Source organism: Rhincodon typus, unplaced genomic scaffold, assembly GCF_021869965.1.
Source record: "Rhincodon typus isolate 14 unplaced genomic scaffold, sRhiTyp1.1 hic_rhity00001350, whole genome shotgun sequence".
NCBI lineage: Eukaryota > Metazoa > Chordata > Chondrichthyes > Orectolobiformes > Rhincodontidae > Rhincodon > Rhincodon typus.
Window position 1 is genome coordinate 8,981 of NW_025966988.1, and position 17,660 is coordinate 26,640.

Consider the following 17,660-nt stretch of genomic DNA (forward strand, 5'->3'; position numbering starts at 1 on the left):
GTGTGTGTGTGTGTGTGTGTGTGTGTGTGTGTGTGTGTGTGTGTGTGCACACAAGCGAGAGAGCGTGAAGGAAGGTTTATCACGGTCACCTTAGCCAGTGTGGACACTGAACCCATGTTGCTGGCATCATTGCACTGCAAACCAGCAATCGAGCCAGCCAAGCTAACCAATCCCCCGAATTTAAAAAAAGGACATGCAGACTTACAGCTTCAAATGCTCCAGTCTACACATTTTAAACTATTTCCCAACTTTCTATCCTCCTTGCTGTCATATACGTAGGGAAAACTGCTGATTTTTTTTTTTTAATCCCTCAACTTCCTTCCTAATCTGAAGATATTTGGCCCAACAGCAGTGGCTTTACCGTTGTTGTGGTGAAAACTTACTGCAGACTGAAAACTGACTTGGGGAGCCCAAGTGGAGCTTATATTTTAAAGTTTGAAACTGCTGATTAGAAGCAGTTTTTTTTTCTAAAATTCATTTAAAAAATCCAAATTCTAATGTCAATAATTAATCATATACAAAGAAAAGACAGGCATTAAGTTTTGAAGGGTGAGCTCTAAACAAATTGTGGACAGCAACCTTTCCGCTGAGGGGTGCACATCATGGAATAATGTTATAACATCTAGGATTGTATTCAACACATACTTCCATTTTTGCTTCTGAATGTTGAAGTCGCCACTGTGTAAATCGGCGCATCAATTCTATCTTCTCTTTCAGATTTTGAATGCCATGGATCAAATTGGTGATCACCTTTGTGGACAAAATAAAGAAATGCAATCAATCGTCATCCTATTTTATTGGTAATAATTACTGGAAGAATAATTAAATGTACTTTAAACAAAATCAGAAGTTGCTGGAAAAGCTCAGTAGGTCTGGCAACATCTGTGAAGGAAAAAATAGAGTTAACGTTTTGGGTCCAGTGACCCTTCCTCAGAACAAAAAAGTCCGCTTAAGAAAAGCCGAAACAACAGATACTGTAAATCAGGAACAAAATCAGAAGTTGCTGGAAAAGCTTTAGAACAGCTTTCTAAAACTGGCTTTATAATTCGAAGATGCATTGCAGTGAACCAATGGCTAAAGTCTAACTCGTGTATTAAATAATATTAAAACTCTGGGCCATAATTTGCATTTGCTATAGGTTAGTTTGGCCCATTTAATTGCATCAATATCTTACACAGCAAATTGCTGGAAATTACAACTGAAAAGCTTGAAGGAAACTTTGCAACTGGCACCTAAATGCACCAGGCAAGCAACGGAATCCCTCACAAAACAGATTAAGTGCACTGACGTTAATAGTGTAAGGATTGACAAAGAAATGGTAAATACAGTGGGCGGGTACTACATCTGAGAGCGCATAGGGAACAGAGGATGAAAGGGAAGAGGAAACCACAAAAGAAAAATAATCGACTTTTTAGATTTACATTTCTGAAATATTCAATGGGTATTTTTAGGAGAATGATTTCACACTTGTTTAGTTGTTTGTAGTACTTTATTAATACAGACTTAAACATGTACAGACTTTAAACGGCTCCAAACAGATTAATCTTCTATGATGAGACAAACGAGGTGCTGCTTTTCTTAAAATAAGACCACCATCTCTGGAATTGTTCATTGTTATACTTGCATGTAAATTTTTTTTGTAAAGGATAGCATCTTATTAGTCTGTATGTGCTGTCTTGCATACTAATCTTGTGACTCATGCAATCTCAGAATTCTAGTCATTCTCCGTTTAAGCTCTTTTCTCATTCTACCTTCTAGACTGAACAATGTCACATTTACCCACATCACCATCAGACAGACTTTTTGCTCACTCAACTCATCTATATCTATTTGCAACCTCCTTTTGCCTTCAAAATATTTTACTACCCATCTTGGTGTTGTCTGCAAATATAGCTATCATATTTTGCTTCTTTCATCCAAGTCATTGATGTGAACTGTAAAAAATTGAGACCCCTGCAGGACTTCACTCATAACTTCCTGTCAATCAGACAAAGACCAAATCCACATATTCGGTTTTCTGCCAGCAGTCTCCATCCATGCTAACATATTACTCCCTTGTTTTAAGGTGGTTTTCCATAATGGCTTTTAGTTTATAAAGGCATTATGTGTCAGAGTAGGTTTGGCAGGCCAAACTGTCTATTCCTGCGTGTACTGTATTGATGTGCTTCTTTGTAATTATTCAGGATAAAACTAATTAGTCACAGAAAAAGGTGGGTTAATTAGGAAGAGTCAGTATGGATCTCTAAAGGGGAAAATAGTGTTCAACTAATTGTAGGTTTTTGGAGAGATAATGGGGGGGGGGGGGGCGCAGGCATGATGGCTCAGTGGTTAACACTGCTGCCTCTCAGCGCCAGGGACCTGCGTTCAATTCCACCCTCGGTCTGTGTGGAGTTTGCACATTCTACCAGTGTCTGCGTGGGTTTCCTCCGGGTGCTCTGGTTTCCTCCCACAGTCCAAAGATGGGCACGCCAGGTGGATTGGCCATGCTAAATTGCCCACAGTGTTCAGGGATGTGTAGCTCAGCTGGGTTATAGGGGGGTGGGTCTGGAAGGGATGCTCCAAGGGTCGGTTTCCACACAGTAGAGATACTATGATAAAAAAATCTATGAAAATAAAGATTTGATGAGGGTAATACCATTGGACATGGTGTTCATGGACTTTCAGAAGGTGTGTGATATGGTGCCACACGACAGGTAGAAAAGGAAAATTGTATAGATATAAAATTGGCTGAATGATAGGAAACAGTAGTGCTCAATGGATATTTTTCAGGCTGGGACAGATTTGCAGTGGAGATCCTCAGGGGTCAGTATTTGGACCCTTGCTTTTCTCTGATATAATAACGATCTAGATCTTGGTACAGCTGCCAAATTCAATGTTCGCAGAGAACACGAAACTTGGACGAACTGTAAACTGACAGGACATGGTAGACCTCCAAAAGAACATAGACAGGTTGGAGATGTGGATGGATAGATGGCGGATGGGGTTCAATGTAGACAAGTGGGGGCGTTGCATTTTGGTACGAAGAACATCGAAAGGCATTATAAAATGGAGGGAACAATTCTAAGTGGGGTGGGGAGAAACGAAGGGACAGAACGATATGGGTCAGTATGTGTACAATAAAAGGTGGCAGCATAGATGGAGAAGTAACTCATGAAACACACAGTATCCTTGACTTTATTAATGGGACATGGAGTACAAGAGCAAGGAGATGATGTTTTTTTTTTAAGGCATTTATTGGACATCAGTTGAAGCATTGTGTGGCACCCAGAAACATACATCACAGGAAGGATGTGAATGATTGAAAATAGTATAAAAGTTATTCAAGAACAATGCCAGAGATGAGAAATCTCATATGAGGGTAGATTGAAGAACTTGGGACTGTCCTCTTTGAAGAAAAAGCTAAAAGATCTGATAGAGGTTTGCAAATTCATGCGCAGTCTTGATAGAGTAGAAAGAGAAATTATTCCTGTTCGTGAAAAGGATCAAGAATGAGAGGGCACAGAATTAAAGTAATTTGTAAAGGGAGCAAATGTGATGCAAACTTTTTAACACTAATTGGGAGGAAAAGGTCTTGTAACAATTTTGATCATAAGGAACAAAGTTTTGGAAAACTATTGGGACTAAAGACAGTCAAGTCACCAAGACCTGCTGGCCTGAATCCAAGGGTTTTCGAGGAAGTGGCTGCAGAGTGGTAGGACAGTCTAGGACCTGAGGGTACAGTGTCAAAGTGAAGGGACTAACCTTTAGAACTGTGAGGAGGAGGAATTTCTTGAGCAAGATGGTGGTTTAGCTATAGAACTCATGGTCTCTGCATCCTTCTGTGGCAAAGTCATTGAGCGTATTTAGGGTGGAACGGTGACTCAGTGGTTAGCATTGCTCCCTCACAGCACCAAGGACCTAGGTTCCACTCAGCCTCGGGCAACTGTCTATGCAGAGTTTGCACATTCCTCCCCATGTGTGAGTTTCCTCTGGGTGCTCTGGTTTCCTCCCCCAGTCCAAAGATGTGCAGGTCAGGTGGATTAGTCATGCTAAATTGCCCATAGTGGGCAGGCTAGGTGGATTAAACATTGGAAATGCAGGATTACAGGGATAAGGTAGCGGGGTGGGTCTGGGTAGGATGCTCCGAGGAGGGTCGATGTGGACTCAAGCCGAGTGGCCTGCTTCTACATTGTAGGGTTCTATGTTCTATGAAAGAGATAAATAGGTTCTTGACTAGTAAAGAGATCAGAGGTTACAGGGAGAAGGCAGGAGAATGGGGTTCAGAAACATATCAGCCACAACAGAATGGCAGAGCAGACTTGAAGGCCTAGGTGGCCCGATTCTGCTCCTCTCTTATGGTCTAATTGTACTAATGTCCTTCAGGGAAAGGAAATCTGCTGTTCTCACCTGGTTTGGCCTCCAAACCCACAGCAATGTGGCTAACTCGAGCAAGCCACTCAGTGCGAGTCTCAACAAAGTCTCAAAGAAATGAAACCAGATTGGACTACCTAGCATTGACCTATGCACTGGAAAAGACAATGGTAAAAACAGCTCTGTCAACTCTGCAAAGTCTTCCTTATTAACATCTGGTGTCTAGCACCAAAATTGGGAGAGCTATCTCACAGACGAGTCAAGTAACAGCCTGATGTGGTCATACCCATGGAATCATACCTTACAGCAATATCCCAGACAACTCCATTACAATTACGGAATCTGACCTGCCCCAATAGCGGGGCAGGCCTTGCAGACTTGACAGCACAGTCACATATAGTCAGGAGAGATTTACCCTGGGAGTCCTCAACTGACTCCAAATCCCTAGTTGTCTTCTGGCTTCACGCTAAACATGGCAGGAAACCTTCTGCTGATTACCATGTACCGTCCTCCCTCAGTTGATGAATCAATACTCCTTCATGGTGAACAACACTTGTAGGAAGCACTGAGTATGCTAAGGGCATAAAATGTATTCTGGGTGGGAGACTTCAATGTCCACTAAGAGGGGCTGGGCAGAAGCACTATTGACTGAACAGGTCAGGTCTTAAAGAACATAGCTGCTAGGCTGGGTTTGCAGCAGGTGGTGAAGGAACCAACATGAGGGAAAAACATACTTGACCTCATGCTCACCATTCTGTCAGCTGCAGATGCACCTGCCCATTATAATATTGTTAAGGCTGATGAGCATACAGTTGTTGGAGACAAAGCCCCCATCTTCACATGAAGAATGCCCTTGGTTTTGTGTGGTACTGCCATGGTGTTAAATGGGACAAATTTTGAACAGATCTAGCAAATCAAGATCAGGCATCCATGAGGTGCTGTAGGCTATTAACAGCAGTAGAATTGTACTCCAGCAAAAATCAACCTTACAGCCTGGCATATCTCCCAATCATTAATATCAATCCAGGGGATCAACCTTAGTGCTTCGGCCCATCCTATACACCAAAAGTTAATGATAATATTAGACAGCTGTATGAGAAGATAGATTGTATAGGATGGGCTGAAGGGCTGAAATTTTTGAGGATACTTGACAAGCTGCATGACCTTGGATGAGTCCTGTGAACATTCCCATACATGCTGCAGATAGCACAATTTTAAAAATTTGTTTTCTGTGCATGGCAGCGGTTTCGTCTATTGTATCTGTTGCTTCCTGTACTGGTTGTAATACTGTATGAGAGAGTCAGAGAGAGTACACGCACACGAGTCAGACAGAGCTTGTGCATGCGTGCCAGAGACCAAGCCAGAGTGTTTCATTCCAAGGCTGCTGGACTTCACCTCAGACCGGGATTGCAAACGGTGCTAGGAATAACCTAAGCCTCCAGATCAACTGTCGATCGAGGCCCAAAAGGACAGAAGGACGTGAGACTTGTTACTTGTCACTTGTCTTTTTCTTTTTCTCTTCCATTTATTATTGCCATTACAATCATTATTATTATTATTATCATTTATTACTACTTAATAAATATTCATATTTAAGTAACTTGCTGTTGTTGAGCTTTCTCAAATATATTTACCAGAATCTGCAAAAAACTGCTTGGACACGCTGTGATCCAAGACATTTTTGGTGATGAGGATGGGATTCGGGAAAATATTTGAGAAGGGAAAGGCAACCCGATGCTCTGGAAACCTTCCGTATTCCAAGATGGAATGCGGCAGACTCCGGATTCAGGTCTGTAGCTAATTTGCTAGCACAATTAGGGCCCCTGCATGAACGGGGGACTGTCATAACCGGAAAAATAGAGAAATGAGGGTTAGACATATAGGCTGCCGTACACGAGTGCTCGCGGGAGGCAGGCTTCCCCAGAAACAAGAACAGTGTACCACAAATGGGATGGATATTGTTAATAGCTTTACGTACTACATGTAGGGAATTGGAAGAGTGCCAGGCCAGAAACAGGCAGCTTGAGGCCACGTTGATGGCAGTAGAACAGTGTAATGTTATCTTAACAGAAGCAGTTAGGACAGCACAGGAGAGAGCTGAGAAAGCAGAGGAGAAACAGAACCAGACAGTATGCCGTCCGGTGACAGTACAACAGAAAAAAAAGAGAACAAAACAACGAAATTGGAAAGGTGACCCAGGCAAAGTGTGCACCTTATTAACCTCCTAATGGGATCCCGACCATTTGGAAGGGGGGCAGGGGGCAGTGGGGTTAACATCTGGTATGCATCTGATTCAGCGTCTGAATGGACTGATGGGGAAGGGGTGCCATCCTCAGAGGGGACTAATAGCACAACCCCTAATAACAAATAAGACAAAACACAGATAGGAGGACAGAATCCACAAAATTCAAGAATAGTGAGAAATTATTCTATGTCCAAATTGCAGGACTTGGAGCCACACTTTAAGTGGAAGTTGGGTGAAGCCTTAGCCTCTTGGCTGATGTGGTCGTGGGACCAGGGTACCCCCCATATTATGCCGAGTGCCACAGAGCAAGTGAATAGGGAAACAGTGTTGATGCACATGCAAATAATGTCTTTAGAAACATAGGGCAAACCTGGGACATTGTGGAATACACTGACACTAGCAGTAGGAAACAAATACCCTTCCCTGATAGATTGGGAAGGTGATGTTGAAAAATGGAAGAGCATACCAGAAGGTATAAAACATTTGAGGGATTTGGCTATGCAAGTGAGTATGTATTCTCCACAGGTTCAGGGTCCAGACCAGGAAGCTTTCACAGCTGGAATGAGGAGCCAGCTAATGCAAAGTGATCCGTGCTGGATGTGAGGTATCCTATTAGGGTCAGCCCAGGGACAGGCATGTTTGTTGTTAGGACAGTTAGAGGATGTGGAAGCTGGTATGCAGAGAGTTGGACCCACCCGTGCAAGCAGTAAACAGGGACAACAAGGTGCATATGGAATAGGTTCGAAGGTGAAACAAAAGTTAACCAGAGAAGAAATGTTTACTGCATTATTAAAAAGCAGAAATAGAGAGCAGCAAGGTAGATAGAATACTTACAGGTGTCACGTACACTATGTGCAGAACGCACTGCTCTCCAAACCGCAAGTAGTAAGACAGATCAAAACAGATATGCAGGCAAGAAAGGAAAACTAACAGAAGACAGGGTTTGCACTCCACTCTATCATAGAAAATGCTGAAAAAAATGATAATACACAAGGAAGCCAAAGCTGTTCCAAATCAGAATTCATTCATTCAAGATGTGTATGCCTTTCCTACTAACAAATAAACAATGTCCCAATGCAACTAGGCAGATTCCACAAAGTAAAATGCATCCACCTTTTATAAAAGATGTTATGATTTCCAGTGCTCCATGCGATCAGTTAACACATCTATGACTTTTGCAATCAATCCAAATTCAACTTTATTTTCAGATTCTTTTAAAGTCACGTTACTGCTATAAATCAAGGTGATTCAATCTCACAATTTATGTGCCTCAAACCTGCCTACACAATATTTACTGTATCCTGTCCAGTTACCAAAACAGTATTTGAGATACAGTCAGAACCTTTACCTTCCTTTCATACAGTTTGCTTCATTATCAAACCCAGTACCAACATGTTTGGGCCTGTCAAGAAATTCAAATCCATCGTTCAGGAGCCTACACAGAAAGATGAGTGTTTAAACAGTTCTCTAATGGAAGCTATCCAACCAGGGCAAAGCAAAGCAAAGAACAGCTTAGAAAGATTTCTGATACAGTGATAAATGGTAACTTTTAAAAAAAATTCATTTATTGCACCAGAGAATGAACACTCTGCACCTCTGGCATCAATTGGAAGTCAGTGGATTTACAAAACTGAAACAGATAACTTCTGCAGTATCAAAAGAGCTACAGGATATAAGGGAATATTCTCAAACAGGACAACCAGCCACTGCATCTTGTGCACCTCATCCTCCTGTTCCTCCTTCAGCTTTTCCAAAAACTGAAGTTCGCCACCAAACCAGTTGAGAATATAGAAGAGGCACGAACTGCATTATTAGGAGTGACTCAATGTGGCATCGATGCAGCTTGCTTTCAGGAGCCCCAAAAGGATGGGAGACAGTTGTAATTAGGGAAAAAAGGGAGAACTGGAGGCCAGGTTTCCATGCTGTGCAAGTGCACCGAATCTTGTACAAGAGTTAACTCTGTGGTCTGGTTTGAATGCACCTTTATTTGTTGATTGCTAAATGTCATCTCGTATATAATGTGTGTCTTTTTGTTCCCTGGAGCTTGAGATCTGGGGATAGTTCGAAGTTGAGTAAGCATTTTGGGAATGTATGGTGATTTGAAACGTGTTGAGTGCCTGCATTTGTGTGGAGCATGCACAGTTAATGCAATGACCTTTTAAGAAACCAGTGGTTACGTAAAGGCAAAATTTGCGAAATGTTGATTCAAAAATTTGGTTCATAAAGCTTGATAGACATTTACGTTTTGGAATTGGCTCCTTGTTGTGTTTAGACTGGGGGTAAATTTTAATTCTAGAAATTACCATTGTTTGGAGTTTCACTTACTCGCCAGAGTGAACTTCTAAATATTCTTTGACATGAATGTAATCTTAATTCTGGATAAGATTGACTCATTGTTAATGTCCAAATGATTGGGATATTGGAATGTTGACAGTAAACTCCTCGCATGCAGGTAGTTGTAAGAAAGGCAAATTTAACAAAGGGGTGGGCTTTTCCTTCCTTCAAGGAGGAGGAGAGACAGATGACATATTTATGTCTAGGAGTTTACACCCCACCTGCTTTTGAATCCATAGTAGATTAATACTAATTAACCCACTCTGCTTAATGTGGACTGGATGGAGCTTGCTTGTTTTTTTTTAAAGAAAAGAAATTAGAGACACTGAAGCCAGAACCCATTTGCAGAATTTCAACATTGCAACACAGTGATGGCTGAGGTACCCTCAACCCATCAAGCAATTATTCAATAACACATTTCAGTTTTGGGGAAGTACTGTGGAAATATGAATTGTAGTGGGTGTCAGGAATCTGGAAACCATCGAGTCTGGGCACACTTAAGCAGATCATGACTAAAACAATATTAAGACTACTAAGTTTTTCTGAAGAAGGGTCTAGACCCGAAACGTCAGCTTTCCTGCTCCTCTGATGCTGCTTGGCCTGCTGTGTTCATCCAGCTCTACACCTTGTTATCTCTTAAGACTCTTATGCCCTGATATTTTAAAACATTTAAATGGAATAGTTACCTGAAAATTTAAAGGGATTCTGGAAAATGATAAAGTACATACACTCAGTCTCAATGGTTCAACACAAAAAATGGTTAGTAACTTCAACAGAGTAAACAGAATATTGAATTTGGACAAATTTACATAGAGATATATCAAATACCTAGAAATGAGTTATCAAGTAACTTTAAAAAAAAAAGTGGGTCATCTTAGAAAAAGAACAAACAAAGTATGCTGTTCCTGAATCAAACAAATGTTTGACTTCTGTTCAAAATATTATAAAGATTATGTTCCATGGACTACAAATCTCTACAGTTCTCTGGAATCAGATATGGTAGTCATAGTCAAGTTGCAAAATTGGATGAAACAAAGTAATTAAGGGTGGAGACTGGTGGCAGAAGAAAAAAATAGAATAATGGGTTGAGATTGCAATTAAGTTCAAAATGCATTTTAATGAAAAGGAAGTTTAGGTGAGAGTACCAAACTGATGGCTTTCTTTTGGTGGTGATGTTCGCGTCCTCGTCTTTTTTTTTAAAAAAGAAAGATTGAACTGGTGATCAAGCCACTACTCGAGGCATTAGGACCATATATGGAGAGACAAGTAAAACCTCAAAACATCTGACAAAATCATGTGGAAGTCAGAATGAGTGACAGGTTTTGGGACACCAATGTAAGTGTGCAAAAGTGAATATTACCTCAGGTGACAAACGTGAGATGGTAAAAAAAGAAATCATGCACTGAAGAACAGGTCTCAGAAATGTGCACCTACTTGACAAAAGGATTAATGTGGCTTGGAACAGCATGAAAACCTAGTTTAAACGATAAGAAACTGACTTTACAAAAATGAAAGCAGTATTAGTGAAAGGGATCTAAAACGAATTGCAATCAAAATAAGAAATGTGATTGGCTATTATGTCAACATGTTACAGAAATGAAACAGTATGGATTCTGGGAGGAGTAATGGTGGACTGAGTGAAGGGCCCATCGGATGGCATACAGATAGCCCACCTTGAGCGTTTGTACGACTACACCAGTAGGTGAAATTGTAATGTGTTAGGGCAGTTAGTGTATGTGGGGAAAAAAGGTTGAGCTAAGGCTCAGGTAGTGTAGGAGCCTGTGGATAGGGATTTGAAAAAAAAAAAAAAATTAAGGAACCTGAATCTGGAATATACTGAATTTTAGAGCAAATTATGTAAATAGGCTAACTGAAAAACAACATAGACGATATTCTGGTCACTTCAATCAGGTGGCATGACTTGCTTGTTCCATTATGGCCTTGACTGTACATCAGTGTGGGGTGTGTGTGTATGTATATTATACAACCAACATATTTAAAAGGTCGATCCCCAAAGGCCACTGCAATCATTAATTTGATGATACACCCTATTGTTGTATTCTTTGTAATGATACTAGTTATTTTCATTGTAGTTTTAATCTTCTAGCGCAGGCTATAAGCTCTTATTGTACGTTCTTGCATGGCTGTCACTGATTTGCTTCTGCATTTGCAATTGTAAGATGCACTGTCAAATATCATCGGGGTGGATTGTATACAATGGGCTGGAGGGCTAAACTTGATACTTGACAAGCTGCATGACCTTGGATGAGTCCTGTGAACATTCCTGTACTTGCCGCAGATAACGCAATTAAAACAAAAATTGTTTTCCGTATGACCCAGCAGTTTCGTCTATTGGATCTGTTGTTTTCTGTATTGGTTGTTTGAAATACTGTACGAGAAAGAGAGAGTTTTGTTCCAAGGCTGCTGGACATCACCTCAGACCAGGATTGTGAACAGTGCCAGGAACGAAGCTAAGCCTCCAGACCAGCCATCGATTGAGGGGTCCCAGAAGGGCAGAGTGATGCAAGATTTATAGCTTGTTTTTCTCTTTTTCTCTTCTATTTATTATTACCATTACAATCATTTATTACTATTTAATAAACATTCATATTTAATTAAGTTGCTGTTGTTGAACCTTCTCTTAATGATATTTACCCGAACCTGAAAAGAACTGTTTGGACACACGGTGACACACCAAGACACTTGGTTCAATGGGGCATACCACGAACAGCACCAGGTATACTTAAAAATGCAGTCAGTGTCAACATGGTGAAGCTACCAAACAGGACGACTTGCTCGCCAGGCAGTATATACGGCTAGTGATAGACAGAGTTACATGATCCTACAACCAACAGATTATATCTAAGCTCTGCAGTCCTGCCAATTTTCAGCCAACATGATTCACTTCATGTGATAGAAATCATTGGAGGCATTGGGTCAAGTAAAAGCTATGGTGTCGGACAACATTCTGGCTATAACACTGAAGACTTCTGCTCTAGAACTTGCTGCAATCCTAGCCAAGCTGCTTCAGTACAGTTAGAACACTAGCATCTATCCGACAATCTGGAAATTTGCTGAGGTATGTTGTAAAAAGGTACAAGTTCAACTTGGCCAATTACTGCTGCAGTGTAATCTCAACCATCATCACTGGAAGGGACCAACAGTCCAATCGAGCAACAACCTGCTCACTGACACCTACTCAGCTCCTTACTGGATTACAGCCTTGGACATGGACAAGAGCTTAATTCAAGAGGTGAGGCGAGACAGTGACAGCCCTCGACATCAAGGAGCCCTAGCAAAGCTGAATTAATCGGAATTGGGGAGAAAACCCTCCATTCTGAGTTATACCTCATTGATAGGAAGATGGTTGTGGTTCTTGGAGGTCAGCGATTTCAGCTCCAGGACATCTCTGCTGGAGTTCCTCAAAGTAGTGTTGTCAGCCCAACCATCTTTAGCTGCTTCAATGACCTCTCTCCATTATAAAGTCAGAGTTAGGAACGTTCACTGATGATTTGCACAATGTTTCAGCACGATTCATGACTCCTCAGATACTGAAGTAGTCCATGTTCAAATGTAACAAGATTTGAACAATGTCAAGGCTTTGGCTGTCAAGTCTCAAATAACACGTCTATCTCAAATGTCAGGCAATGACTATCTCCAATGAGAGAGACAACGTAACCATCACCCATCGACATTTAATGGTGTTACCATCACAATCCCCAACTATCATCCAGAAACTCAACAGTGCTCGTCACAAGAACAGTGGCTACATGAGGAGGTCAGAGCCTAGAAATAGTGCAGTGAATAACTCACCTCCTGATTCTCCAAAGCCTTTCCACATCTACAAGGTACCAATCAGGAGTGCGATGGAATATTCCCCACTTGCTTGGATGAGTGCAGCTCCAACACCACTAAGCTTGACACTATCCAAGACAAAGCTGTCTTCTTAATTAGTATCACACCAAGCATCTACTCCCTCCATCACACTCTGCAGCAGCAGTGTGTTCTACTTATACAATGAACTTCAGAAATTCACCAAAAATCCTTAGACAGCACCTTCTAAATCTACGACCACTTCCATCTCAAAGGACAATGGCAGCAGACATGTGGAAACACCACTGCAAGTTCCTCTCCATGCTACACACCATCTTGACTTAAGAATATATTGCTATTCCTTCATGGTCAAAATCCTGGAATTCCCTCCCTAAGGGCACGGTCAGTGGTTCAAAGAAGCAACTCACCATCACCTTCTCAACAGCCACTAGGCATGGACAATTAATGCTGACCAGCAATGCCCATGTCCCATGACTGACTAAAAAGGAAAATAGATAGGTTGTTAGCAGGCACAAACTGGGCAGATGGAGTTTGATTAGCAAAGAGAGAGGGCATGCATGAGGTAGGAAAAATTAAAAGGCACTATTACTTAAAAGAAGACAGACTCCAGAAACAAAACACAATAATATGGACGATGCTACGTTTTGGAACAGCAAATCAGGGCAGCACTAATACACTTAAGGGCAGGGGGGGGGGGGGGGGGGGGGGGGATGTGTGGCTGAACAAAAAACCTTGGGATGCAGGTTCATAGTTCCTTGGAAGTGAAATTGCAGGTAAACAGGGTAGTGCTGTATAGCAAACCCATGCTACACACTGGTGCACCTCCTCTGAGCCTCCTCCAGAACAATCCCATAATGTGAACAGAACTGCACCCATTACTCCTGTTGCGGTCTAACCAAAAAGTGTTTTACAGCTCCAACATAAACCTCCCTACTTTTATAATCTATGCTACAATTGATAAAGGGCAAATGTCAATCAGGCACAGTGGTTAGCACTGCTGCTTCAGTGCCAGGGATCCAGGTTTAACTCCACCCGTGTGCGACTGTCTATGTGGAGTCTGCATGGGTTTCCAACCACAGTCCAAAAGATGTGCAGGTTAGGTAGACTGGCCATGTTAAATTGCCCGAAGTGTCCAGGGATAGGATGGGATGCTCTCCAGAGGGTCAGTGCGACTCAATGGGCCGAATGACCTGCTTCCATGCTGTAGGGATTCTTAAAACAAAAGCTTTTTAAACTGCCATATTAACCTGTCCTGCCACCTTCAGGCATCTATAGGCAAGTACCCCAACATCCCCCTTCCTCCGAACTTCCCAGTGTTCTGGCATTCATTAAGTAGTGTTACTTCTTCCAAAGTGCATCACCTCTTACTTTTCAGGGTTAAATTCCATTTGTCATTAATCTGTACATCTGATCAGTACATAGATATCTTCTTGCAACCCCAGACCTTTTCTTACTATTAACCACCCAGCCTCTCTCTCATTCCACAAACTGATTTATGAATACCCCAAAACTCTGGAAGCATCTGGTACATTGCAAGGTAGGATTCCTCAAGTCTAAGGTAGTCAGGCTGCTGCTTGATTAGTCCGTGGGACACCTTTCCTGACTTTAAAGGGATGTCCAGAGGCTAGTAAGAATTACTTTTAGGGTTGACAGTTCAGCTTGCTGTTTAAATGGTAACGCCAGGTAGTCCACCCATTTTATTAATAAGACGGCTCAGGAGATCAGGTTAAAGATATTTAAAGTCTACTTAATGCATATGCAGGAAGAGCCAATCTTACCATGAAGTGTGAATCTAAACTTTGATGGTTACAAACACCTTTAAAGTTTTATACAAATCATTACAGCATACCTATTACATTATCAACTGTTTTTCCAGCAGTATTGTATGTGTTATTCCCAAGGCCAGTACCATTTTGCTGATAATGCAGTTCCTCTACTTCTAGTCTGCCTTTGAGGTGCTCATTTGCTTTTAAGATGACTGAAAATTTAACACTCAATTAACAACTTGATTCAACCCGTTCTGTCCAGTATTATCCCTTTGTTTAGATTTTGTAGCAATTTCATTCAACAATTAACCACATTGCTCTAGATCAGAGTCATACGAAAGCCAGACAAGGGAATAATATAGATTTTGTTCCCTAATGGGCATTAGTGAATCAGGTTTTTTTCAAAAAACGAAAATTGACATGGTTTTTATTTTGAAAGATTTGTGATGACGATGTAGGAAAGAGAAACAAACTTTGAAAGAAATGGAAGCATAAGCATTGCCAGTTTTTGTTTTCATGATATAGATGAACATTTATCAGAATCTTTAAGCACTGAAGAATGCCATTTATCCCATCACAGCTATGCCACTTTTTTATAAAAGCTATTCAATTAGTTTCATTCATCTGCTCTTTTCCCACTACCAAAGGGAAAAAAGTTTACAAGGTTATGTTTAATTTGCAATTTAAAGATTACCGATGAATCTTCTTCCATCGTCGTATCAGACAGCTTATTCTGGATCATAAAACTTGCTGCACAAGAAATATTATTTCCTTCACTATTCTTTTGCCAGGAAATTTTATCACAAAGATTAGCATAAAACACTTTAAATACCTACTTTGAATAACATTACTCATTATGACAGAAGAGTTGCAGGTATTTGAAGTATTTATGAGTTGTCATATATCACAGCAGTTGCTTAGAACAGAGCTCAGGAACCAGACATTACCCACATTTACCAACCACTGATTCTTTCATCATCTATATTTTGAACGTTGGTCACAAAGGCAATTAATTTATACTCTTACTGCAATGAGAACATAATTTTTGGACTCTGTCATAACAGAACACCACAGATATAGCATGACTAGAGTGTTCAGTCATATGCAGATACTGTTTTAGATAAAGATTACAAAACTCATTGCAAAAAAAAAGTCCACTTATTGCTTCTTCTGCATGCAAAGGAAATTTTAAGCTTCAGATCAGAGATGGCAGTTGAGTCACTAGTCTCTCCAGTGATAGCCTCTGCCATTTCTCTAATATGTTGAACACAATTCATACGCATTACACGTGGGTAAACTCGAAAGCTTTTTTGTTAGAAATTTTATTCATTCCGAAGAATGAAGGTGATTCTATGTCAGAAATGTAATAAATTATTTCTGAACACAGATGATCTTTTACTGTTATTTTAGACATTTACTTCATTTTGTGATAATGAATAACCTTGTGACATGATTCGTTTTTAATTTTAAATATTTTCTGCATAGCAATTACTATACCTCATCTTTTCTTCGAACGGATTCCTCATATGTGCAAATTAGTTGGTTCAAGTTCTCAGCCTGACAGATCATTTGTGCAACTTGAGCTTCATGTTTCATCTTTTCATCTTGCAACTCCTGTTTGTGCTGCTCAATAACTGACAATCGCCATTGGCGAATTTCAGATAGAATATTGGCCTTCAAAAGAAGCATCAGAACTTGATCAGTGATCAAATAAATTGCTGCTTAGTACATATTTCTTCAAAATGCATTTGTGAATAATAATTAAATTTGTACAGACCACATGTCAATCACATTTACTTAGCAATGTACTAGAAAAGTATCTGCATCAATAATATCACGATTGATTAGGATAGCATAATTGTCTTACTCCAAAACTCCCAGTGGACAAAACAGGTTAAAATTGACTTTTGCATTCACATTCCATTTGCTCCCTCTGTACTCCTTTTTGTGCAGTATTACTTTCTCATTACAGGATACTGCAAAACTCAATGCTGAACATTTACAACCTACACAAATAGAACTTAGTAAAAGGAATAAGTGCAACCTAAGTTTGCTAATATTGAAGTTAAGTGGGACATTAAGCTGTGGATGCAATGATGTAAAGACACAAGAACATAACACATGGAATATGATGTGGAGGAGAAGAATGAAGGTAAAATACAAGTATTTTTACGATTAAGACAGACTAGCAAATATTGATATCGCATAACCCTGTACATGAACAAAAAGATAACATACTTGAAAACAAGTAATTTAGAAAACAAACAAAGTAGGTCTTTACTGCAAAGGAATTGCAACAAAGAGTAAAGAAGTCACACTGTAATTACGCAGACCGTGCTGATCATTTTACAGTTTGGATTTCCTTACAATAGGAATTCAGTAGACCAATTCTTGAGATTAAAGGTTGTCCAATCAAAGTTTGAATAGGTTATGCCCATATTCCTTAGTTTAGAAATATTAGAAATAATGTCAATGAGCTATAAATTCTTAAGGGCCTCAACACTGTAGATGCTGGGAGTCTACAGCTATGGATCAGTCTTAAAACAAAAAATTGTATACTTAATACAGAGATCATTGTTGGGAACTTTTGAAATTGTCTGTCCCGGAAAGCTATGAACAGTCAGATGTTGAGCACATTCGAGATAGTTCAATAGGTTTACGGATGGAGAAATGGGGGTAGTGTAGGAAGGCATATTTGAGCTAAATAATCAGTCAGGATTTTCATTAATTTGAAACAGGTATAATTCCTGCTTTTTTAAAAAAGGTTACGCTCTTTCATGTTCCCATTTAAATGGGAAAATATATAGTAAACAATATTTAAAATTGAGAGATATGCACAATCTCATTTTACCAGAGCCTTAATCAAAGTCCTTCCAAAACTAACAGTGATGTTGGTTTGTTTTAAAAACAAATTTCCCCAACAATACCTCTTTAAATCATTGCAGCAAATTACTACCACCAATCTTCACTTGTTCAGTTTTATTGTTGGAATAGTGAGTACTGTCAATTTGGCATTGGGTTTTACAATATATTGAATTGAGTGCTGCAAACTAGTCACAATAAGATGCAGCTTGCAAAAAGCATTTCTGAATACCTCTGTCCTAACAATTGTTAGTGGAGCCTACATTTGG

The 17,660-nt window shown here is 40.2% G+C and overlaps 1 protein-coding gene across 1 annotated transcript in view; it reads right to left on the bottom strand.

Annotated features, from left to right (window-relative positions):
* Window positions 1-16,203, bottom strand: part of LOC109931763 (POC5 centriolar protein homolog (Chlamydomonas)) — a gene marked incomplete at its 5' end in the record, with an annotated part of 19,556 nt that extends 3,353 nt beyond the window's left edge. The window contains 2 exons of the mRNA XM_048592502.1: window positions 646-750; window positions 16,027-16,203. Of these exons, the coding sequence (XP_048448459.1) occupies window positions 646-750; window positions 16,027-16,203 (282 nt within the window). The remainder of the gene's footprint in view (window positions 1-645; window positions 751-16,026) is intronic.
* Between the last annotated feature and the right edge of the window lie 1,457 nt (window positions 16,204-17,660).